Below are 26,907 nucleotides of genomic sequence, written 5' to 3'. Positions count from 1 at the left end.
TGAAAATCTTAACAAAATTAAAATATTGATTTGAATTTAATTTTAAAAAGAGTTTTGAATTATGCGTTTGGTTATGAGTTTTGAAAAATAATGATTATGTTTTGAATTGAGTTTTAAGAAATAAGTATAGAATTATGATTTGAAAGCTCCAAACAAACAACACACTCAAATCAATAAGTAGAATTATATTTTGCGGAGCCTTAGTTTATTTCAAAACATAAACCAAACAGCAATGTTAGGTATCATAAAAAAATTTTCATAAACATAATCATGAAAGTTTCGTAACCCTTAAATTACATTTAGAATAAAACATCACACACTAATTAAGATAATCTAAAAATCATAAATTTTTTATGATTATTTTCGTAACAAAATTTTCGAGACCCCAACTTTTCCCTAAACCAATTACACCCAAAAGCTCACTTTCTGATTGTAATGTAGAGAGAGAAAGAGAGTTATATGCACACAACCCAATACACAACCCAATACATCTAGAGAGAGAAAAGGGTTTTGGGTACAAAGATCCGAAAACTTCTCTCGGATCCAATTACAGTGAGGCCCATCTCATGATCAACACACACCCAGATGGGTTGTCGGACCCTCCATCCGACAGGTCTCTGTTCAAAGGGAGAATCGATTTCCAGCTAGCCAAGAAGACATTCACTACTACTGGGTTCAGTAATGGCGGCGTGGGTTCTCTGTTGGAGACTCCGAACCCAACAATTTCGGATCCCGGGAGACCCGGTGGGTTGTATGAAAAGGAGCCGGATGGGTCGGAGTTTTTGGATGTTGGGTTGGATCCTGAGCTCAGTTTTAGGATTACTTTCAGAAGAATTGTGAGTTGTTTAGTTGATCAACTTAATTTATACAATAGTAATCGATATACTATATTTGTTGTTATGGCCGTGTTTGGTAACCGTTTAATTTTCAATTTATATTTATAAATATTTTTAAAATTATTGTAAAACTTGGTTGATAATTTTTTTATTTATAAATAGTTGTCTCAGTTTATAAATTTGAGGAGAAAATATAAACTCAAAAAATGAGTTTATCATAATTTTTAAATAGAAATTTAAAAATTTGGCTAATAATTTTTTTTCAATTAATTTTTTTAAAATATTTTTTTTCAAATAATTTTTTTTCCAATTATAATGTATATAATCCCATTGTCATAAATAATAAAAAATAAATATAAATATTTTAGGGCTGACCAAATATATTTTTTAGTTTATATTTTAAAAAATTTTCAAATATTTTTGTTCAAATTAACCGTGTTTGTAATTTATGTTTTTCTAAAAATAAACAAAAACCAATTTATAAAATTTTTGTAAATATAAACCAAAAACGTAAACCTTACCAAACGTTAGCTATGTGTTCGTTTTGGATGAATTTTGTTATTTCTGCTTTTGCATTGCTCTGTCTATGTTTTCTGTGGTTTAGCCAGGGTTTTGCATATTTTATTGTGTTTTGATGGAGTTTGGCTTGGTCACTTTTTGGGGCAGGAAAATACAAGTTTTGACATAGTTACACCGGTTTTCCTTTTAGTAAGACTGAAGGATTGAGACTCAAACAAATAGTGTGAGATACGAGGATAAACAAGAAAAAATATACAACTAAGTGTAAAAGACATCTATAATGAATTATTGATAAAAAGGCACGTAAGAAGCGCCGACACTTCTGATGTATCTGTCTCGTGTCCATGTCAGATATCAACACTTGTTAAACATTTCTTGACATGATATATTCATATGTACTCTATGGGATAGGGTTCAGCTCTCTTAAAGAGGTTTTGAAGTCTCTACAATGAGAAATTTTCCTCTAAATCTTTATTGTCTGGATCTGCTGTGGTGCGCTGCATTACTATGCTGTGTTACATGGACTCGCCACTTTGGGGCGAAGTACCCGTGTTGACACGACACGACACGGGTGCGGGTGTGAGATCTGTGTCGGATTCGCCTGTTCTCATTCGGACACGGCTCTTCACAGACACAGACAGCAAAAGAAATGAAGGAGGAGAGAGCAAGAACCTGGTTGAAGCTCGAAGACCTCCAGTTGAAGCTCTATCCGGTCGATCCAGTTGAAGATCGAAGCTCCATCAGTCGATCGAAGCTCCATCCGGTCTCTCTCTCTCGCCTTCTCTCTCTCCCTAGCGATCGCGATCGCGATCGCGATCGCTTCCCTTTTTCTCCCTCTCCCTCTCTGTGTCGTTTTCCCTGGCTGTCTTCCTTCTCCCTTTTCCCCTTTTCTTCTTCCTTCTGCCTGACTCTGTCTAATCTATCTATTATTATAACTATAATAATAAATATTATTATTATATATCATATACTAATCATATACTAATTATTATATAACATATAATATATTTATTAGATAATATATTTATTATAATAACTATAATAATAATAATAATAGTTAATAACTATAATAATAACTATTATTATTATATATTAAATAATAATTGGTATATAATATATTTATAAGATAATATATACTTGTATATATTAATAAATAAAAAAAAACACATGTATGTAAAATAAAATAAAATAAATTAATTAGAACACATTGTTTAAAAAATATAATAAATAAATTAAATAATTAATGTATATTAAAATAAAAATATATATATATATAATATAACTCATCTCCATAGATTTTTATTTGTTATTTATATAATATAACTCATCTTCATATAATAAATATATATTTTAAAAAAAAAATTATTTAACGTATCCCCATACCCGTATCCAAATTTGGATACATATCCACGTACCCTTAATTTTTAATTTTGAAGTGTCTGACCCCTAAATACGCACCCGCACCCGATACCCGTACCCGAGTCCGTGTAACCTAGTTACTATGTACAAATTTGGAACTACTTAATTTTCATGGAATCCTTTTTTTTTTTTTTTTTGGCATTTGAGATTGACACAACTTTAAAAGTTTTGATTTTGAATGAAAATGTTTTTGGTTCCCATGATTTATATAAGAGCTTTTGGTGCTTAAATATCATAGTTGCTATGTTTTCTTTTGGTTTTTAATTATGGTTGTCTTTTTTATGTTTTTTGTCATTGTAGTTTCTTCTTTCATTTAGTGCCCTAGAAGGTGTCTTGATTATGTGCACTTTTTTTTTACATTATAATAGTTCACATTTTGTTGTCTTTGTCATCAATAATAGATTTTACATTTTCCGGTTTCATTTTTTTGACTTGATCCTATTTTCTATCAATAGTTAATACAATTCGCTAGTAATGTACTAATAATGGTAAGTTTAGTGAAAAGCTTTAATTTGTTGGCCAATTATGTGCATCACATTTTGTTTCTCATTTGGTTATCTTGAATTTGGTGCTCTCAATATGTGGGTTTTCCCAATTGGTGAGTTTTGGTATTTTCATGAATTTGAACTCTACTAAAATTTGACCTATCATGAAAAAAATTTAGCCATTTTTTTTGTGCATTTAAATTTATTTATTTAAAATTTGTACTGCCAGTGAATGTGGTCTTGATTAACTGTCAGTGTATTGTTGATTATGTTACCTTTATTTTTACTTTTGGCTAAAGCTTTGGTAAATTTCTTTAATATTTATGCCAAATTTAGAGGTAGTGACCTGCAGCAATGGTAATTGCTATTTGTTAACCCCAGTGGTTGTGTGCGTGTGTAAATGAAATGTATAAATAAAATAAACAACAAAATAAAAATAAATAATCTAGAAAATGATTAAATAAATTAAATTCTAAATTAATTGCTTACAGAAATTTTAAGTCGAGGCTTATGTTGGACACAATCTCTTTAAAGTAGATTTTGCCCTCGCTCCGGTGCTTTGAGATTTAACAGCGTCTACTTTCCAGGATGTAACGACTACTACTTGATTTGCAGCACTACAAAATCAAGTCTGGCGAACCAAACGATGCTGTAACTCTTTCTTTCCTTTCCTAGAAACTAAATGCTAGAAAAATACAGGAGCATAGGAGGACAAACAAAAGAAGAAAATGTTTGGAAAAAATTGGATAAAATGAATTGCTAGAATGGCAGGCTATTTATAGCCAACCATGCACCTGTTCGGGTTGGATTTAGTGGCTGTTTGGACATGGCCGGAAAGGCGAAATCGGAACAACACCAATTCGGAGAGGAGACGACTGGAAAAATTTGAAAATTTGAAATTGAAATTTTGGCGCAAAATTTGAATAATTTCTATAATGATTTCAAAATTTCCCCGCAATAATTTGAAAAAATTCAAACAAATTTTGTCAAAAAAATTAAAGCTAGAACCCGACTCACAACATGCACTCATGCCCAGCTTGGCCAACCGGTCGGACAGACGGCGGCAACGTGTGTGGTGGTTTTGGGCCGAGCCTACTTTGTCAATAACTCCCCTCCTTACAAAACTTGGGGTGTCCCTTGGGGCCCATCTCAAGTGTGGCAAGCTAAAGTATATATACTCGTATGAATCCTTAAGCCTTTCCTATGTGAGACAAACACATTAACAAATGTGTAGGAAACCCACCTAAAGCTATTTCAACGAACCCAAAAATACGCATTGAATTCTCATTCATCCGGAAATGGTTTTGAGCAACCAAATACGCGATGTTATTCATTATGCGTCATTAAACATGAACCCAGTTAGAAACATTAAAAATAATGCTTGGGTCCTGCTTTAATTAATGCTCAAAGTTAGCAAAAAACAAGATATTACAAAGCCATTTTCTAACAATCCCCTACATGAATGGAATTCACGATAACGGACATGCAACAAAATGCAGACAAAGAAAGAGTTCATAAAGAAGATATACTACATCAAGATAGGTAGTTTTTGACTTTGAACCTCCTCTAGTGAAAGCCTATCAGACTTACTGGCTAACCAGTGGACGCGATGCCTTGAACTGTTCAGCTGTTTGTGTAAGCTAAGACAATAGACTACACATAGTGTATCCGCAAACATAGTTTGGTTCTCACGGTTGTGTTCATTTTGGCCCCAAACAACACCTGGTAATTCATGAGTGCTCTAGAGAATTTATCCTTCTTAAGTCTCACAGAACTGGCCCAGTTCACACTCATATAGGTGACTTCTTATTAAGAGTATCCTGCCATACCCCACTTGGATGTCCAAGCTATAAGAATCATTAAAAGCAAAGCTTATCCTACTAACGCTGCAGGTATCACTCTTCTTATCATAGAAATGGGTAGGAGTAAACCTCCTTAGTGATGCATGAAGTCATCCATAATTCGGTTGTCCCCTTGAAATTAGATCTTGGGATCTCCAGTCGATTAGGTTGGGTTGCCATTATGGCGACTTTTAAATAATAGGCTTTAATCTCATTCCCCTCAATACATGGTACACTTACTCTCTAGTTAGCCCTTTAGTCAATGGATCCGCAATATTCTCTTTTGACTTTACATATTCTATGGAAATAATTCCATGTGAGAGCAAATGGCGAACGGTATTATGTCTTTGACGAATGTGTCAAGACTTACCGTTATACATATGATTCCATGCCCATCCTATTGCTGCTTCACTATTACAGTGAATGCATATAGCTGGCACAGGCTTAGGCCACATTGGAATATCTTCTAAGAAATTACGAAGCCATTTTGTTTCTTCTCCTTTTTTTATCTAATGTGATAAACTCAGATTCTATTGTCGACCTTGCTATGCATGTCTACTTAAAGGATTTCCAAGAGACCGCAGCACTTCCCAAGGTAAAGACGTATCTACTAATAGATTTTGAGTCTTTAGTATCTGATATCCAGTTTGCATCGCTGTACTCCTCAAGTACTGCTGGATATTTGGTATAACGTAAGTCATAATTCTGGGTATGTCTTGGATACCTAAGTACCTTAATTATCGCTTTCCAGTGATCTAACCCTAGAGTACTTGTGTACCTACTCAATTGGCTGACAACATAGGCTATATCCAGCCTAGTGCAATTCATTAAGTACATCAAGCTTCCGATTATCCGAGAGTACTCTAATTGTGATATGCCTATACTTGTATGTGAAGACTAATGTCAATAGGTGTTTTAGCAGGACGGTCATCATGGTTTCCAAATTTCTCCAAAATCTTCTTAACATAATGAGACTGAGATAAAGCATATCCTTCAGATGTTCTAGTAATTTTTATTCCTAGAATTATATCTGCTACTCCTAAATCTTTCATGTCAAATTTTTTGTTCAATATTTTCTTTGTGGATTTAATCATGTCATTATTGCTTCCAATAATGAGCATGTCATCCACATAAAGACAAACTATGACATAGCTTTTGTTTGTGCTTCTAACATAGACGTATTTGTCACATTCGTTTATCTTAAAACCATCCAAAAGCATAGCATGATCAAACTTTTTATGTCATTGTTTCGGAGCTTGTTTTAATCTGTAAAGGGATTTGACAAGTTTATAAACTTTTTTCTCTTGGCTGGGAATTTGAAACCCTTCCGGTTGTTCCATATAGATCTCCTCATCTAACTCGCCATTTAAAAATGTTGTTTTAACATCCATTTAATGTATCTCTAGATTATACAATGCTGCAATTGTTATTAGCATACGAATATATATTGTCGTTGTCACTAGTGAATAGGTATCAAAATAATCAAGGATTTCCTTATGCCTGTATCCCTTAACAACAAGCCTAACTTTGTATTTATCTATTAAACCATCTTCTTTCATTTTTCTCTTGAATATCCACTTATATCCAAGAGGTTTACATCCTGTTGGAAGATCCACCAGTTTCCTGGTATGATTTTGCAAAATAGATTTAATTTCACTATTCACAGCCTCTTTCTACGCTTCAAGACTTGACATTGTTTCCTTAAAGTTTTGAGGCTCATTTTCTAACAAGTATGCCAGAAAATCTAGACCAAATGATTTAGAGATCCTAGTCTTCTTGCAACGTCTAGGTTCATCCGCTTCATTATCATTTTGGTCTTCACCACCCCATAGCGGTATCAAAAGTTCTTTTATTTGAACTTGTCTCTTCAGTTTCCTTTCAAGGAAAAATGTGTTAAAAAAATGACGCATTTGTTGACTCAATAATAGTGTTTACTTGCATATCAGGATTTTCAAATCTATGAACTAAAAATCTGTATGCACTACTATTATTTGCATAACCAATGAACACACAATCAATGGTTTTTGGTCCTATCGTGGTTGTTTTAGGACTAGGGACTGCCACTTTGGCCAAACACCCCTACACTTTGAGGTAATTGTATGTAGGTCGTCAACCTTTCCATACTTTATAAGATGTTTGATTGATTTTCTTGTGGGGTACCCCGTTAAGGATAAAGTTAGCAGACAAAATCGCCTCCCTCCACATGTTCTAAGGTAACCCAAAGCTAATCGACATGGCATTCATCATCTCTTTAAGAGTTCAATTCTTTCTCTCAGCAACTCTATTTAACTAAGGAGAATAGGGTGCAGTAGTTTGGTAAATAATATCATGTTCAAAACAAAATTCTTCAAATGGTACATCATACTCACCACCTCTGTCACTCCTCACTACCTTAATAGTTTTGCCAAGTTGATTTTTAATCTCAAGTGTATATTGTTTAAAAGCTTATAAGGCTTCATCTTTACTTCTCAATAAGTAAACATAATAATATCGGGTGCAATCATCAATAAAAGTAATAAAATACTTTTTACTTCCTTTAGTTTGAACAAATTTTAAATCACAAATATCTGTGTGAATTAAACTTAGAGGTTCAATACTTCTTTCTACTTTATTAAATGATGCCTTAGTGAGTTTTGCCTTAACACAAATCTCACATTTATGATTAGGATCAAACTCTAAGTTTGGCAAACATGCTAAAGAAACAAGTCTACGCAAAGAATTAAAATTTACATGTCGTCTAGCATGCCATAAAAAAGAAGACTCAACAATATAAACAGAAGATATTTTCTTATTATTAATAGCCAAATTTGGTACAACAGTTAATATATTGAGCTTAAAAAGCCCATCACTCATGTATCCTCGCCTCACATACATTCCACTCTTGGAAAGTACAACCTTGTTAGATTCAAAGACTAATCTAAACCTATTCTTGATCAACAATGATCCAGAAATCAAATTTTTGCAAATCTCCGGCACACAAAGTACATTATTAAGAGTGAGTTATTTCCTTGAGGTCATTTTCAGCACAATCTTTCATTGTCCTTCCACAATTGATGTGGAGGAGTTTTCCATAAAAAGTTGTTTCCCACTTTCCATCACTTTGTAGGTTGTGAACATCTTATTATCTGCACAGATATGGTAGGTTGCTCTAGTATCTGCCCACCACTCCTTGGGATTGCCCACCAAATTAGCTTCAGAGACTACTGCAATAAGATTGATGTCTGCCACTTCATTGGAGAGATAAAGATCCTCGACTATGTTGGTTTGTGCTAGCTTTTTGCTTGAACTCCCGCCGTCCTTGCGAATGTGACAATCCTTATCGCGATGTCCATCTTTGCGCACACAAAACACTTGCCTTTGAACCTCTTATTGAACCCGTTGTTGATCTTACTAGTGGATCCTTGTTTGGGACCATTGCCATCATGCTTCCGCTTCTTGTTGTTGAATTTTGACCATTGTCCATGTTCCACAACATTTGTTTTAGCCTGCATGATATGGTTTCCTGACTTCTTATCGGAACCACGGTTGTCCTCCTCAATTCTGAGCCACACTATCAGTTCCTCCAATTTCATCTCCTTGTGCTTATGCTTCAAATAATTCTTGAATTCTTTCTAGGATAGTGGCAATTTTTCAATGATTGCCGCTACTTGAAAAGATTCATTGAGAATCATCCCTTCCGCATGTATGTCATGGAGAATTAATTGGAGATCTTGAATCTGGCTAATAACTGTCTTGGAATCCATCATTTTAAAATCCGAAAAGCGGCCGACAACAAATTTCTTCGTATCGGCATCCTCTGTTTTATATTTCAGATCTAGAGATTCCCACAGTTCTTTTGCGGTGCTTTTGACACTATACACATTGTACAATATATTGTCCAACCCATTGAGGATATAATTCTGACACAGAAAATCACCATACTTTCATGCATCGACTGTGGCAACCACTTGCCAGTTAGTTTCTCCCTTGTTCAGTGCCGGAGCTTTTTCATAAGTGAAGTGAAGTGAGCCAAATTCAATGTTATAAGATAGAACATCATCTTTTGTTGCCATCTTTTAAAATCATTTCCATTGAATTTTCCTGGCTTCTCCCCATGATTTATCGGTACTGCCTGAGTCATCACTAGCACAACGGGTGTAGGGGTCAAAGTACGAATAGTCTCAGTACTGTTTGTTTCAGTAGTCATATTTCTGACTAAATAGTAATGCACCAATCACAAATATATACAGAATATAATTTACACACAAAATATACAGAAAAATATTTTGTAACAAAATTCCAATGATAAACAGTATATGACTACTATGTTATCAAAGAAATCATTAAACAATATATTACAACTATTTAGGAAATTAAACAGTATATGACTACTATTTAATTTTTTGAAACAAAATATTCGTCTGTCTAACACACAAATTAAAATAAAAATAAAAATCTACTTTAAGATTGTTAACCCTAGTGGTTGTGTGCATGTGTAAATGAAATGTATAAATAAAATAAACAACAAAATAAAAATAAATAATCCAGAAAATAATTAAATAAATTAAATTCTGAATTAATTGCTTACAAAAATTTTAAGTCGAGGCTTGTGTTGGACATAATCTCCTTAAAGTAGATTTTGCCCTCGATCCGAGGCGTTGAGATTTAACAGCGTCTACTTCTCAGGATGTAACGACTACTACTTGATTTGCAGCACTACAAAATCAAGTCTAACGAACCAAAAGATGCTGTAACTCTTTCTTTCCTTTCCTAGAAACCATATGCAAGAAAAATACAGGAGCATAGGAGGACGAACAGAAGAAGAAAATGTTTGGAAAAAATTGGATAAAATGAATTGCTAGAATGGCAAGCTATTTATAGCTAACTATGCACCTGTTCGGGTTGGATTTAGTGGCTGTTCGGACATGGCCGGGAAGGCGCAACCGGAACAACACCAATTCGGAGAGGAGACGACTGGAAAATTTTGAAATTTTGAAATTGAAATTTTGGCGCAAACTTTGAATAATTTCCATAATGATTTCAAAATTTTCCCGCAATAATTTGAAAAAATTCAAAACGAATTATGCCCAAAAAATTAAAGTTAGGACCCAACCCGACCAGACAGACGGCTCTGCCTGGCTCGGCTCGGCCAGACAGGCGGCTGCGGCGCGTGTGTGGTGGTTTTGGGCCAAGCCCACGTTGTCCATAACTCTCCTCCTTACAAAAGTTAGGGTGTCTCTTGGAGCCCATCTCAAGTGTGGCAAGTTAGAGTATATATACTGATATAAATCCTTAAGTCTTTCCTCTGAGGGACAAACACATTTCACAAATGTACAGAAAACCCACCTAAAATCATTTCCACGAATCCGAAAATGCGCGTTGAATTCTCATTCATCCGGAAATGGTTTTGAACAACCAAATACACGATGTTATTCACTACGCGACTTTAAACATGAACCCAATTAGAAACTTTAAAAATAACGCTTGGGTCCTACCTTAATTAATGCTCAAAGTTAGCAAAAAATAAGATATTACAAAGCCATTTTCCAATACTATTCACCTCCAGCATTGTGGTGCAGGTCCGAGTCACGGAAGTAGGAGCCTTGTGCACTTGGTATGACATGTTTTTAATTATGCTTTAGTTTATGTGTTTGGTCTCTGATTCCATGATCCATCTCTCTTAAGAGTTTGTAACACTATATATAAAAAAGCATACTACAGATAGTTGCAATTCACACCTTTGTAGGTCATGCCAATCATTCCACCTAGACAATGAAGGGAGGAGGATTGTTCTTAGAACTCACTTGGCCAAGGTGGGAGAGACATTCACTTGTTAATGGAAAAACATATCTCCATTTGGTTTAAGAATGGAGGCATGACTTTTGATTTTCTTGTTATATTTAGGTTGCTCCAACCCTCTGGGGCATGAAGCAATGTTCTGAATACCGTACCGGCTATAGTACTTTTAATTATGATGCGTAATGGTATTTATTGCTAAATATTATGTATTTATCAAAATATTATATTTATTTATAAAGTTTGATAAATATAATGTGACATTATTTAGTTTATTGGACTATTCTTTAAATTTTATGAATATAATGAATAAAAAATGAATTCTACATTCTAAATAATTTTTTAACATAGCTATGGTTGCAATAAATTTAAAATTGAAAACTAATTTGCACCTTTGTCATTAAAACCCACCTTGCATTTAAAAAAATTGAAAGAAAAAATTAAAGTGCATCAATTGTCATATCAAGCTTGCATTGGTTGTATCACCCTTTCATATCTCTGTAGAAATGAAAGGTTGGTTTATGTAAGGCCATCTTTCTCCATTACCCGTCCAAAGCCTCTATTACACATTCATTTTCAACACTAGCCAAGTACAGTTTGTAGATGGATGGAGATAGAGGAGTTGTGAAGCAGAGTGCAAGTGGGGGGAGATGGCATTGCTCCAGTTGTCGAAGATGGAGAAGTTGAGTAGCTGAAAAAGCCTTCTCAACCAGAAAACATGATCCAACTGTGTAGTTATTTCACTGTCGTTTACATGTCTCAAATATCCCTCTCCTTTTTGTTTTTTATTTTATTTATTTGCAACCGGTATTGGTATGGCCAGAGAAAAGGCGAAATTTTCCGGTATTCTTGAAATGACACAAGATAGGCAGGTAAAATCATTGGAATGGAACTGCTAGTCTAGTGTACTGGTTCTTTACTAAAATGGGATGTACCAGCCAGTACGGAACGGTATTTACAACCTTGGCATGAAGTAGGTCAATTAAAGTGATTATGAGGTTAGTCTCTACAAGGAGGAATTTTGTCTAATGGTCTAGATCTGATGGGCTGCATTAGTTGGTACAAAACTGGAACTGTATAATTTCCATGGAATCTACATTTTTGGGCATTCCACGGTGACGAAGCTCTAGTTGATTTTGAATGAACATGTTTTTGGTTCCTATAATTTGTATCCGAAGTTTTGGTGCCTCAGGGCCTATTTGATTGGGCAGATTATAGCACATGACGGGGGTATTAATCTATGGGACTCACATTCCGCTGTTTTGTTGTAATTTTTATTATACAGATTAAATTTCGATGGATATTCTATCCAACAAAATTGATAGATTTTTCAATCCTACAATTAATAATGTAAAACATGTAATTGGAATTATATATGTCCATGTCTACTACAAAACAAACGTGGACGAGCGAATTATTTATCACACCAATCCAACTAGATAACCATTCCTACACTAATCCCATGGATTATGAATCCCCTCACTATTAATCCTGTTAATCAAACAGGGCCTAAGTGTTTGTGTACTAAGTTTTCTTGTGGTTGTTCAATTATGATTATTTATTATTATCTTTGTAATTTTCTCTTTTCAGTAGTTCCCTATGGGTGCCTTTATCATGTGCTAACTAACCCACTCTGCTAGAATTAGGTCACACTTGGCGCTCTAATTTGTGATCTTGTGAATTTAGAGTGAATTTGTGATCGATATGCGAATTGTTATTTTTTGAGAGTGTGAATTCATATGTTGGGAGCACAAATTTAATACTTGATCATTATTCACAAAATTTGACCATAATTTCAGTGGTCAGCGAGCATTCTATCATTCCACCTGAGGTGTGAGTACGTGACCCTTGCCATGTATGGAAAGAACCAAATGACATTTTGTTGCTGGAGAGAATTGAATGATCAAATCAAGATTAAAAAAACATGTGCTCTTACTCTAAGCTATTTAATATCACTAAGCTATCTGATCATATTATCAAGTATTCCTTTTATTATTATAGTATAACATATATTTAGCACAATATCACTTTACATTCTTAATTTGGTAGTAGTTTAATTATATTATAGGCTTACAGTTAGCATAAGATCAACTTTACATGCTTAATCGGATAGTAGTATACTTATGTCTATAAAATAACATAAAAATATCTCTATAATAATTAATAAATATTTTATTTATAAAAATTCAAGCACAAATGCATATTTGTTTACATTTTTTTAATGTAAATTTAGTTGCTTGTTGGCACTCCTGCTGTTAAGGTATTTTAATCAATGCAACTTTCGTGCTCTCACTCCCTCTCCATGAATTTGTTACTTTGATCATGTCCACTCTATTGGATTTTAGTTAAAATTTTGTTGTTTTTATTACTTTGTTAGATTTTCCCTTTTATGGTTTCATACTTGTCACTTCCCCCTATCTTTTACCAATACGAAATGCACTGGTAATGGCAAGTTTTGCCAAGACCTTCAATTTTTTTCCATTTGTGTTCACCGTACTTTTAATTTTGATTCTATATGATCAGTTTGAATTTGGTGCTATTGATATATACACACACATATATATATATATATATAAAATATTTTTCAATTTGGTGATTTTTTTTTGCATTTTCATTGATTTGAACTTCTCTAGTTTTTGGCTTTTTTTTTTTTTTTGATAAATATTCTCTAGTTTTTGGCTTATTATCAGTTTTTTTTAAAAAAAATAAAAAAAGAAACAAAAAGGAAGCTTTTTCTGAATTTTGTTGTGGATCCAAATGTATCTTGTTGCAGTATGTATTACCATTCAGTGTATGTTTCATGTTTAGTAGCTCATCATTCAGTTCCATGTTCAGTATCTTGTTGCAGTTTGTGGATCCAAATGTATCTTGTTACAGTTCCATGTTCCTCCAATCCTCTGGGTATGGCATGGCTACCTTAAAGCAGTTATGAGATGATTCTATACAGAAAAAAACTTCTTGCCTTTTTGACCCTGGATCTGGTGTCTATCATTGTTTACTAACATGGAACTGTATAATTTTTGTGGAATCTTTTTCTTAGGCATTCCAAGGTGACTAAGCTCAAGTTGTTGACGTTGTATGAAAGTGCATTTGGTTCCTATAATTTGTATCAGAACTCCTGGTGTGTTTGGCTGAGATTATTTTAAGCTATCCTCAGCTTCTAGAAAATCTTTTTTTTTTTTGGTTTTTTTTGTCCCCAGCTTATTTAAGTTATTTCTGGCTAATAAGCTAAAGAGTTGCACCAAACAGTTTGGCACAAACTTCCAAATTAAAATAAGCTATAAGCTGCTTGTATAATCCCCACCAAACAGCCATGTTATGTTCTCTCTTAGCTTGTGGTTAATCATTTGTGTTTTTTTTTTTTTTTTTATATTTATAATTAAAGGTTTTATTTAGTTTTTTGTATTTGTCCTTTCCTCATTTAATTATTATTATTATTATTTTTTCCGTCTTATACTTGCTTTGTTATTTGGTTGGAGTTTTGTGTTTTTATTTATTTATTTATATTTATTTTATGTTTTTGATCTTCATAAATTTCATTTTTCGAGAACCATCCTAGATGGTGCCTTTTGTCGAGTGCATTCTGTTGTTAAGCAGTTAACATTTGATATTTTTATCATGAGTGCTAGATTTTTTTGTTTTTTGGTTTTATTTTTGTTGACTTTTCCCATATCATTTACAATGCTCAATAAAATTGACTGTTACCAAGATCTTTAATTTTTTTCTGTTTGTGTTCACCAAAATTTCATTTTGGTTTCCACAGTTTTATTCCTATAGTCACCTAGAATTTGGTGTTTTCAATATTAGTTCTATCCAAATGGTGAACTTGTTTTTTTTGTGGATCTGAAATTTTTTGAATTTTGAACTATCAAGATAAGAAAGAGAAATCTTGCTGAATTTTGTTGTGGATTGAATTTTATCTAGTTGAAATTTGTGTTGTCAGGATGTAGAGTCTTGATTAATTTGATTGTGTTGGATTATTTGTGTCTACGGTTATTTTTATTTTTGGTTTAAACTTTGGGAAATTTCAACTTGGTTTGAAGTCATGAGGTAGCTTAACTGTAAGGATGGTATTGAATAATTTACAGGGTGCTGGACTGGAAAACCTTGGAAATACTTGTTTTTTCAATTCAGTACTTCAGTGTCTCACATTCACGGAGCCTTTAGTGGCATATTTACAAAGTGGGAAGCACCAAAATTCTTGTGAGTTTCTCTCTTCCACTTTCCGTTCTTTTATGCAATTTTATGCACTTAATCTGAATCCTACATTTGATTCTACGATGCAAAATTTCTGTATTCCTTACTGTGTTGCATGAACTTGTTATTTTCCTCAAACTACCTGTGTCCACAAGATATGATAAGGGTAAGGGTGTTGGATATGTGTCCAACATCCACACCCAATTTGGTCACGTTGGATCCTCCAATTTTTTATGATGTTTGGAAAAGGAGAAATTCACATTTGCTAATAAAGAAAACATTTCTAGCCTCTTACCTGGATGAGGGATGGAAATTCCATATTTTCCATAAATCCTAATTAATTTGAAGTACATTTCTACATAACATACAGCATTTTATCTAAAAATATTATATAGTATGCAATATATATAAGTGGCTGTGGCATGCCCCCTTACCCAAATCCGACTTTTGGATACATTAGATATCCCAATATCTTAATATTTAAGTTTATGATGGTCTGGTGTTTGGACCCGCTCCTGGATCCAATACTCGTACCCAAGTCTATATAACATAATTTGATATTTCCTAGAAAATTTCAAGTAGGAGGAAATTTCTTAAGAGGCGACCACCTCTCAATACCACGTTTATCCGCTAAATTGATATTTGACATTCATAAGCATTTTAGAGTACCCACTGATGAATTGCAGTTGCATGTCAATTATACATTATGTTGTTTCAAGAAGCTTGGAAATAGAAATGTTTCTAAAATAGTGAAATATGAGGGAAACAAATTTTTTTTAGAAACATAGAAATGTTTGAAAACAAAATTAAAACTTATCTAAATGAATATATATTAGCTAGTAAATAAACAATTGCACATATTAGAGGTAAACTCGTTCATTTACATAGAGGGCTTGCAAGTGTACAATTTGGTTGTAAATGTCAAAATGAACCAAATCTATTTCAATTGAAGTCATTAAGATTAATGTTATTAAACGCAAGTTTTTATGATTTTCAATGTGCATAAAGTTCCTTTCAAATAAGGTTTAGAACTGTATCAAAAATAATTTATAATAAACAAACACTAAAGGGCTTCCAAGGTGCAAGGAGATCCTTTTGGTTACAAGATTAGAAAGGTCTTTTTAACAAGGTTAAGGCAAAGGTTCAATATAAGATAAGAAGAAAATGGTTTAAAAGGTTAAGTTTTCTCTTATTTTTAGAAAGGTCTTTTCTTGATTTCTTGGGATTGGGCTGCTGTTTGCAACCCCTAGTGATTGGGTTTGCTTGTTTTCTATTATTTTTTGTTGGTTGTTTTTTATTTTCATTAGGCTCCTTTTCACTGTATGAGGACTTCTTGTCCTCCAAAGTTTCTTCTTTAATAAATTTTGTTGTTGATTTTCAAAAAAAAAAAAAGGTTTAAAAGGTTATAAGTTTGAAGGTTCAGTGTGTGTGTGTGTGTGTGTGAGAGAGAGAGAGAGAGAGAGAGAGAGAGAGATTGCCAAACATTCACTGTTTCACTGTATTTTGTAAGGAGATTGCCAAACACTCCCTTGTCTTTTTATGAGTTTCTGTGCGTTTCAATGTCTTATTGGAAACATTAAAAATTTTAGTTTTTTGGTAATGTTTTGTGTTGGTTTCTTAGGAAACAAAATAGTCTAGGCCATTTTGATGAAACATAATTTTATTCCCTTGTATAGATATTGAACTTGTTTGGGTTGAGGTGGGTGGGATGGGCTTAGTTCATTAATCAGTACTTGCCCATTGAAGACGTGCATGCTTATTATCAACATTGAAACATATAAATGTGTTTAGTGTTTGGCCAATTTTTGCTAGAACAGAAAACCACAAAGTGGCAGACCTAAGATTTGTTTTTGTTGGGGTCACTTGATACATTTATGCTAAATTTTAGTTTACTTAAGTTAGGCTAATGTTGACTTCACACCACAATATGGTATATAAATTTACTATAATAATTATAAAAAAAAAAAAAAAAAATTGATGGAAAAAAACCTACCGCGCAAAACTGATTGACTAAATATTTAAAACTTAGGGCCTGTTTGAAATTGCTTTCAAAAAATTTGAAAATTGAAAATGAAAACATGTTTGGTAAGTGCTTGTTAGTAACATTTTTGTGTTTTCAAAATTTTTGAAAACCTAAAATAGAAATATGTTTGGGAATTGTTTTCGTTTTCAAAAAATGCAATAGTTTCTAAAATTTTCAAAATTTAAGGAATTAAAAAAAGGTTTCGCTTGTTTTCGAAACAAGTATTCATTTTTTCCATCCCCACACTTTGTACATGCCTACTATTCGATCACCACCTTCTGGCCTCCAACAACTCACCAAACATGTTTTTCTTGGTTTTGTTTTTGTATGTTTTGAAAACATTTGTGGTAAACATGTTTTTTGCAATTTGTTTTAAAAAAATGGCAACAATTTCCAAAATTTGAGGAATAAAAAGAGCAGCTTTCACTTGTTTTCAAAACAAATTTCCATTCCCTCTGCCCCCACGCTTTGGCCATGCATATCATTTGATCACCACCTTCAGGCCTTCGACAAGTCACCAAACATGCTTTTCTTTTTTGTTTTTGTTTTTGTTTTTATACGTTTTGAAAACATTTGTACTAAACATGTTTTTTGTTTTGTTTTGCACCCCCAAAAAATGTTTCAAACTAGCAATTTTACCAAATGCCAACTAATATTGTTTTCATTGCCAAAAAAAGGGGATTTTTTCTTATAGAAAAATGTGGAAACAAAAATAAATGTGTTTGTTGGAATTTATGGTTTTTATAGGCTTATTTTGGATCAACTTTGAGTCCAAATTTGAGTGGGACCCACACGTCTTTTGGGGTGGGTCCAAAGTAGTGACGTGTTCCTTGCCGCATGGCAAGTGACACGGTGAAGACGGTTCGTCAAAACCATTTATGAGTGAATGGGAACTTGACATCATTTTTTGGTTCGTGGAATGGACTATTAAAGAATAAAATGTGGGTATCTTTGTAATGGTAGTCCCACATTGAAAACTTAAGAGGACTTATGTGTGGTGTATATAAGTTCTAGGGGGTAATACTTGGGTTGGGCCTCAAGGGGCACTCCAAGTTTGTAGAAGGGATGAGTTATGGATAAAGTGAGTCTCGGCTAAAACCACCACACGCGCGCGTTGCCGCCATCCGTCAGACCGGTCGAGCTGTGCGGGGCGCTGGTGTGGGTCGGGTTGGGTCGGTCCGGTCCTAACATTAATTTTTTTGACAAAATTTATTTGAATTTCTAAACGAAATTAATTTAATTTTTGTGCCAAATTTTCTTGTCCAAACAGTATCCTTTTTCAGTCCATTTTCCAACAGTTTAAATTGTTAAACAATTTGTAAACTGCCCAGCAGTTCCGGACAGTTTTAGACAGATTTAAAATTGCCTAGCAGTTTCCAACAGATCTAAAACTGTTTTGCACCTGTTCTGTTTGAATTCATATCTGTTCGGTTTGAAAATATACCTGCTCAGCCCTATAAATACCAGGACATTTTCAGCAGTTTTAAGATCCAAAAATTTTCTTGTTTCCATTCAGTTTTGCTCTCTTGCATAGATATATTCTTCATATTATTTTAGGAAAATTTCTGAAAGTATAGAAAATAGGTTTTGGTTCGCCATACAGATTGTTTGGAGTGCTACTACAATCTGTGTAAGATCATTGAATCCTGGGAGATAGACGCTATTTATCCGTAAACACCGAAGCGGGGCGAATCTGTCTTAAGGACAGAGTGTCACACACTCAACTTGATCTTTTTGTACTTATGCAGTTCGGTAAATAAATTATGTAAGTAATTTATTTTTTATTTGTTTGATTTGGTTTCAAGTTATTTATTTTACACAGAAGATTGTTTCAACAGTTTTCACTTGTTTTGAAAGCAAGTTTTCATTCTCTATCCCCTTCGAAAACTCCACTCCTTGTTTAACAACCCCTTCCGGTTGATTTTATTTGTTTTGAAAACATGTGTGCCAAAAATGTTTTGTGGTTTCGCCCACCGGGGGGGGGGGAAGAAGAAAAAGGAGACATATTTCTTGTTTTTGTAAACAGACAAAAAATGGTAATTTTACTAAACACAAACAATTGACTTCTATTTTATTTTATTTTTAATTTCACACAATTGATGAATTGAAAAAATTGAAATATTATTAAGAAAATTATAGTTCAAGTGTTGTTTACTTTTCTTCATAATTGTTAAGATGACAATCACAAAAATGTATACTCTTTTCAAGAACTATTGCTCTCAAGATTGGGATTGGTGACTTGAAATTTTTACTTAAAAGACGCTTTTGAATTGGATGTTAACCATTGACTGTTTTCTTTATTTTTTCAAAAAGTTTTAGTGTGTTCATTTTTTAAAGAAAAATCTCATATATTATAGAAAATATTGAATTGATACATGCTTTTTAAAATTTCACTTGGGTCATTTGACAGGCAAGAGTATTAGCTCCGCTCTTGAAGTCAATAATCTAATGATCTCAAAAATTTGTAAATGATTATTAGCTGGAGAGAGTTTCACAAGTATTTCTTAGTTTTATTCTTATATCCTAGATGTTATCCTCCGGGCCTTCTCTTTTTGTTTGGGTGTGTATTTCTTGCTCCCTGGGGTTGTGAATTTCTCAATGGGGATAAATTGTCATTATTTTCTTGAAGAGGACAAATGATTTCCCCACAAATTTTATGCTGTCTATAAAGATCAAATTTGCACTCCATTTTGAGTTTCCTGCACTTCACCCTGAGTGTGCTTGAAAACTCCAAATGTTTGGAGAAGTGGAGTCTGGTAATAACACGATAATAAACTTTTTGATAGGTCTTTTATTTTTTTCTTATCATGTTTTAAATTGTTTTTTTTTTTTTTTTTTTTGGCTGTATATATGGTCCTCTTATTTCTTTATGTTAATTTCTGTACTTAGCACATTGGTTTGTGTTGAAAACACTGTTCGTATTCTTCATGCTTTAATTTATTTTTTCAATCAATTCATGAAGGTCGTACTGCTGGATTTTGTGCTTTGTGCGCTATCCAGAAACATGTTAGCCGTGCCCTACAATTAACTGGGAGAAGTTTAGCACCCAAGGATCTTGTCTCAAACTTGCAGTGTATCCTTGTACTGTATCACTTTCCTGAATTCCTGTTATGCCCAGTATCTTTTTTCTCTTAATTGTTAACTTTACATTTTAGAATGCCTTTATTATCTGCCCTATAGTTGACAAAGAGGTTGTTACAAAAGAAAAATTATTATGCACTGTGGTGTTGTGTTTTAAAGTTTTAATATCATGGGATATATTGCTTGCTCCTTTCTCTTTTATAATGCCCTTTTTTCTTTTTACTTATTTAAGTATTGCAGTGAAGCTGTGGAAAGATTTGTTTGCATAATACGATATGGGAAATATGAGTTTCTGTGTCCAAACTGAGGTTCCTTCTCAAAACGATTTTGCATGTTTGGACATGAACAGGCACTGTGAGAATGCATTTCATGCTTAGCTTCTTTTAGGCTCAAGTTAAAATGTTATCTCCAACACCCCAAAAATAAAATAAAAAACAAAAAAAACCACCACCACCACATGGAGTACTTTATTTTTGCTAGAGGTTTGCAGAATTTGGAATTCCTGACCACATATTAGGCATATCTCGGAACTTCCGGAATGCAAGACAGGAGGATGCTCATGAGTACATGGTAAATTTGCTGGAATCAATGCACAAATGCTGCTTACCTGCAGGAGTACCATGTGAATCACCAAGTGCTTATGAAAAAAGTTTGGTCCACAAGATCTTTGGTGGTTTCCTCGGTAGTCAGGTGATTTTTTTTTTTCTTGCAATCTTGCTTGCCTGGGGAACATGTCGCCTTTGGGAATAAATAAGAATTAAACAATTATTTGAATACTGAGAACAATCTAGGCGAAGTTCTGGATGGAATTGTTCACTGCAATAGAAGATTTTATTAGGATATGAGATCATGCTGTTTTCTTCGTTGATATGATTTTTTTTTTATCCAGGTGAAATGCATTCAATGCTCCTTCTGCTCCAACAAGTTTGATCCATTCTTAGATTTAAGTCTTGAAATCATCACGGCGGAATCACTGTATCAAACACTCTTGCACTTCACTGCGAAAGAATATTTGGATGGAGGAGAGAAGCAGTACCAGTGTCAGAGGTGCAAGCAAAAAGTAAAGGCTCTCAAGCAGCTCACAATTGACAAGGCTCCTTATGTTCTTACCATCCACCTAAAGCGGTTTGGTACACATCAACCTGGGCAAAAGATTGACAAGAAAATCCAGTTTGGTCCCACATTGGATTTAAAACCTTTTGTATCTGGTCCCTGTGTAAGTGAACTCTTTGTTAGTGTCAGCTATACAGCACTCAGCACTTATAGGTAAAGTGTGTACCAATTTTTGAATTGCAACGAAATTTTGACACTTATGTGTCTCATTTCTCTATTAAGCTGGAATTTTTATCTGGTTTGAATATGTTCCTTCACCAAATTTGATATGCCATTGACATTTAGAAGGATATTATTATAACTTTTACATTAACTAAGATTGGTATCTCAAACAGTGTTGAACTGTTTGAGAAACGTACACACTCAGATACGTGAAAGTGAATGTTTTATTTTTTGGATTTACCGACGTGTGGGATCACGCTGAGGGACACTTTAAGGACACGTTGGGACCACAGTTAGGACACGTTTAAAAAGAATTTGAACAGAATTAGTAAATTACTCAAAATAAAATAAAAAAGATTATGAGAACAAGCTTACCACTTGATAGCCATTAGATCTAAAAAAAGTAAAATATTGAGAACCAAAAAGGATAAAGAGAGAAAACTGGAAATTTTAGCTCCCACATCCATGACATCTGATGACCTTTGTCACATTTCCACAACCTCCAATGATTGCCGAGTAGGTGCTTATTATGCTAAGCTATGAAGCATGGACACTTGATCTAGCATTACAGTGGGACTATCTTTTTTTGTTTTTTGGTTTGTGTATAGATGTTTTGTGTTATTGTGGCAAATTATTGAATGGACAGTCTTTTGGTTGATCATACCAATCAAAGAAGCACAGTTATCTAATTCCTGTAATTTTACCAATCAACAGGTAGCAAAAAATTGATACCCACAATTTAATTCCCGTAATTTTACCTGCAATGAGATGGCATGTTATGTGTAAACTTTTGATTTGTCACAATCTCGATGATGTAAAACTCAACTCCTTTGCCTTGTCATTGTGGGTCTCTAGCATTTCTCTTGGTTGTTTCGTAACAGTGGCATTTGGAACAGTATTTGGTGTGGTGTTTTTCTGCATTGTTCAATCTTGGATTGCAGACTTATTACACTGAAAGTTAATCCAAATGGATGTCACTTGAGTTACAAAATGGATGAAGTATAAATGGCTAATAATTCAAGTAAAATATGATAACCAGAATTTTATAATAAGCCAAGTGGATAAATTTTTTGACTAATATTGATCAAATAACTGAATCTGTGATATATGGTGTGTAGATCTCTCAGGTGGTACTGGTACCGATTTGATGAGTGATTTTCACACCCATGTGTTATCTGCTGCAATTTGTTGTTTGATTACCTTTCTGATATTTGTCTATGACGAATTGATTTTCCTTTGTGACAGTGATTAATTTTTCTCTATTGTCTCATACTTGGCAGGATGGACCATTGAGATACACTCTTTATGGGGTTCTTGTTCATGCTTGTTGGAGCACACATTCTGGTCACTATTACTGCTAGGTTCACACATCAAGTGGCATGTGGTACTCCCTTGATGATCATCAGGTATTAAATCTTTCTTGTTTTCTTTTCAAACGGTTGTTTGAACATATTTCAAAACTTAATTTTTTCATTGATTGATAAGCTTTTTCATTTTTTCTTCTGTTTGTTTTTGTTTTCCGAAACTGAAAATAAATCCTGTTTAAACAGATGCAGCATTTTAAGGGATGAGTACATTGTTAACATAGAACCATTAAAAGATGAAGTCCTCATTAAAAAAAACAAAAAAACAAAAAAAACTTGGCTATCAACAAGTGATACATATTTGACATGTTAATCACTTCAAAGGCCATGAAGTTTTCACATAATACAAGTAATGCTGCCAAGGTATTAACACAATCTGCTTCCCCTTTAGCTCAGTGTAGGGGTCCATTTTTATTGCGTTGTGTACTTCGTTTGGTTTGCTGGGAGTCTGGGACCTTACCAGGTGATGTTATTACCTCTGTTATTACATACTCTGCTGTGGCCTTAAATTTCTATGTTGCATCTATATATATATATATATTGCAGGCGATAGATTGCTATTATGAGTTGTAGTGTTTCCTCTAGGCATAGATGCCATGATATAGAGAAATGCTATTTATCACTGGACTTGTTACACCCATTTATATTACATCCTATGTGTATCAATGCAACAAACACCATGTATATATGTAAGAACCATGATATTTTAAAAATAGTGTGACCCACCAATATGAGAAGCCACATTGGAGGTGAAAAGGTTTGGTGAAATAATCTGTAGATATATAACTGCCTTCCATGATATATGCTTGCTTGTTCCCTGGTTAACTCGCTTGGTATACAATCTATTTTAAGATGACCTGTTGCCTCAATTGACAGTTGTCTCCATATAGGACCTATGGATCCTAAAATACCTTCTTGTGTTGGAATGCAGTTTTGAAAGGACCAAGACTTCACTTTTGTCTCATCTCAACATAAAACTGCCCGGATACATGGCTAACATGATCACCAAAAGGCTTTGAAGGTATGAAGCTTAGGAAACTAAAGTTGTTGGAAGAGGATTTGAAGGTATGGAGAAGGGATGCTAGGTTGCCTGTAATTGTAAAATAAATTTGATAAATAAATATAAAAAAATAATAATAAACATATAGAAATACATCCAAAATAGTATGCTGAGATGCACAGGTACGGGATATACCAACCAATGAGAAAAACGGTGCAGTCACCACTACTGTTTTTACAACTATGATATGGTGCCTATGGAGCGAAAGCAATTGGAGGACATTTGATGATGTACAGATGCCTATGCATAAACTTTAGCTCACTTTACTTCGTTCGTTTCATTTTTAGTTGAAGTATGAGTTTTGTGAGTCTTCCTTTTTGTGGGTGGATTTTATAGGAGAGTTACATTTTAAGAAGGGCATATCATTTTGTTTCCCTTGTACTTATTTTCTGTTTTTCCTTTTTGATGTACAGGAGTGATGCCCCCTTGGCATCCTTTTTTATAATTTTATAGGGGGGAAAAAAAAAAAAAAATCCTTTTGGAACCTAAACCACTGCTGTTGATTTTTTTATTTATTTTGTGCGTATGTGTGTGTTGTGTCGTTCAACTCTCATTTTGTGTCCTGCCTTGTTTTTATACACGTTATGAGTTTGACATTCACATTATTGGCTCCTTGACATGTCTTTTTATGTGATTTTTTCTTTCCTTTTTTTCCCCTTCTCAATATTTTAGTTTCACTTGGTTGTTGCTTTTTTATGCTGCATTGTTGAACTACCCACCATGCTTGCCTTAATTTGGAAGGATCACATATCTACCTCGAGTATCCCAAGCTTGTTGCTTTGATATGTGATTTAGTTGGTTAAACTTACCTAACATGTTTCAATCAATGATGCCTCGATATATGGTCTGGCACCTCTACTGCTGTATTATGTCGCATCAACACAGGAATTTGAAGGGTCAAAAACTACAATTTTGCATTGATATGGCATAGTTGTCATGATGTACAGTTCAAAGTCCCACCAGATTATAATGTTGTGACTTAAATTTTATGGTCTGATTTAGGTTGGACTTTGGAGTAACCTTGAATTGTAATGTTGACTTTAATTTACTTAGGTCCTAAAATTATCTTTTGCTATGATATAGAAAAGTACTTATCTCAAGTTATGCAATGTCTGAAGTGGATGCCCCATTCACAATATGGCTTAGTATGATTTGTAAGCTGTTGGACGTAAGTGTTCTTTTATTTGCACGCCATTTCAAGACATTGTTTTGACATAAAAAACAACGCTCAATTAGCACACATTAAAATTTGATTTACCTGTTGTGCTTGAAATTCATTGAATTACTGTGAAAGGCCATACGCTAGCGTTGTCTTGATACTTAGCTGCCTTGGAATTAGTGGACTCGGTCCCAAACTAGCTCTTTTCTTGGATGGAATATATACTTCCATAATCTGATTTATGGTCTACTAAGTTCTTAAATTATGATGCTGCTTTTTTGTTTTTTGTTACACAACTTGAACTGTATAACCAAAAGGGTTGCTCTCCCTACGTCAAATGTAATGATCTTTCACCAATCATATTTTGATTCATACAGTACACCATGGATGTTGGAGAAATGGAAAATAACACAGCTTTTTGTCAAATCATATTTTGATCCATAAAAGTACAACTGAGATGTTCGAGGAAATGCTTGCTGCTTTTGCTTCTTGTTCATGGTGTTCAAATCCCCCTGTAAATGCATGACCTTGTTTGATTGTTTATGAAGAATGATTTCCCTCTATGATTGTAATGTAATGAAATCAGGTTTGCCAAGTTAGTGAGAAAACTGTTTTGGAGCAGAAGGCCTACATGTTGTTCTATGTTCAAGATAGAAGAAATTTTGCTTCAAAGAAGCTTGTTGATGTTGTTCAGAAAGAGAGCATGGTCATAAATGCCATGGGAAATAAAACACTTTCTAATTTCAATCAAGGTTTGAAGGAAATAGTTCAAAATCGTCCAATTGATAAAAGAGTAGATAGTGTGGACTCTTCTGACAAGACCTCTCAAAAGGTATTTATTTTAATCTTCTCATCAGATAGGTTTTCAGTATTTTTTTCCCTCCTGGGAACTGCACGTTGATTCTTATGAAATGTGATCATTATTTTATTATCAAGATTGATAATGAAGTTTCATTGCAAGAACACGGTGAGAATGCTTTCCAAAAAATTGACTCTTTAATGTCATCAAATTGGCTGAGCTGTGAAAATAGTCAGGTGTGTATCTTTACTCTCTTGAGACCTTGAACCGCACATTTAATTGTTTGATCAAGTCTTTGAGTCTCTCTCTCTCTCTCTCTCTCTCTCTCTCTCTCTCTCTCTCTCTCTCTCTCTCTCTGTGTCTTGATTCTTGTTATATTTAGATTGAAGTTTTGTCGAAGGAAAGTGCTCTTGATGATTGTGGTCCGAGCATGGGAGTTATTGAATTGGAAGACCTATCAAGCCCGGGATCGATACATATGTCATTACACCAGGAAACTCTTGATCTTAAGCCCCAGAGAAAATTGAAAAGGAAGCTTCAGAAGTGTCAGGTTACTGGCATGCACCTTGGCTCAAGCATTCTTTTTGGGATATCCTAAAGCTTGCGGAAGGAGAAACACAAAAAGATTGAACAATGTACTGTCAAGATCAAGAATCTCACAAAACAGCACTTGTTGGAGGGGCAGTGTAGTCCAACAGATCTACAACCATCTACATCTGAGAGAACCATGACGTCGTCCCTTGGTGGTACAGTTCACTCTCAAAGAAAAGGCTTGAAATGTGGTTCAAGTTTGAAAGACAATAGTGCTGTTGCAAATAATGTAAAAAGCTCTAATTATGATTCGGTACAAGAGGGTATTTTTCATGAAGAATTTAGAGATAAACTTGGTGAAAATGGTTCAAAAGAGAGCAGAACAGATTCACTTGAGAATGGTTTTATAAGTACGCTTACCAGAGGTTTAGAGGAGACTATAGGTTAGTAATTATATGGAATTTCTTTAGATAATAATTATCTAACATCATTCATGTGACAATTTGAATTAATAATTGTTCTTGATTTTGTTTTCCATTTAAA

General features: G+C 33.9%; 1 protein-coding gene across 1 annotated transcript; it reads left to right on the top strand.

The window, feature by feature from the left end:
- The first annotated feature begins 411 nt into the window (after positions 1-411).
- Positions 412-26,907, top strand: LOC114280890 (ubiquitin carboxyl-terminal hydrolase 23). The gene is given in 9 exon segments (XM_082868358.1): positions 412-836; positions 14,964-15,078; positions 20,058-20,168; positions 20,694-20,866; positions 21,066-21,392; positions 22,732-22,857; positions 25,621-25,866; positions 25,971-26,069; positions 26,216-26,907. Coding segments are annotated over 9 exon segments (2,064 nt in total). The 5' UTR covers positions 412-566; the 3' UTR covers positions 26,813-26,907.

Source organism: Camellia sinensis, chromosome 5, assembly GCF_055761805.1.
Source record: "Camellia sinensis isolate YWXY chromosome 5, ASM5576180v1, whole genome shotgun sequence".
In the NCBI taxonomy this organism is placed as follows: Eukaryota; Viridiplantae; Streptophyta; class Magnoliopsida; order Ericales; family Theaceae; genus Camellia; species Camellia sinensis.
Note: the sequence above shows the minus strand (reverse complement) of the source record. Positions and strands in the feature narration are given on the sequence as shown.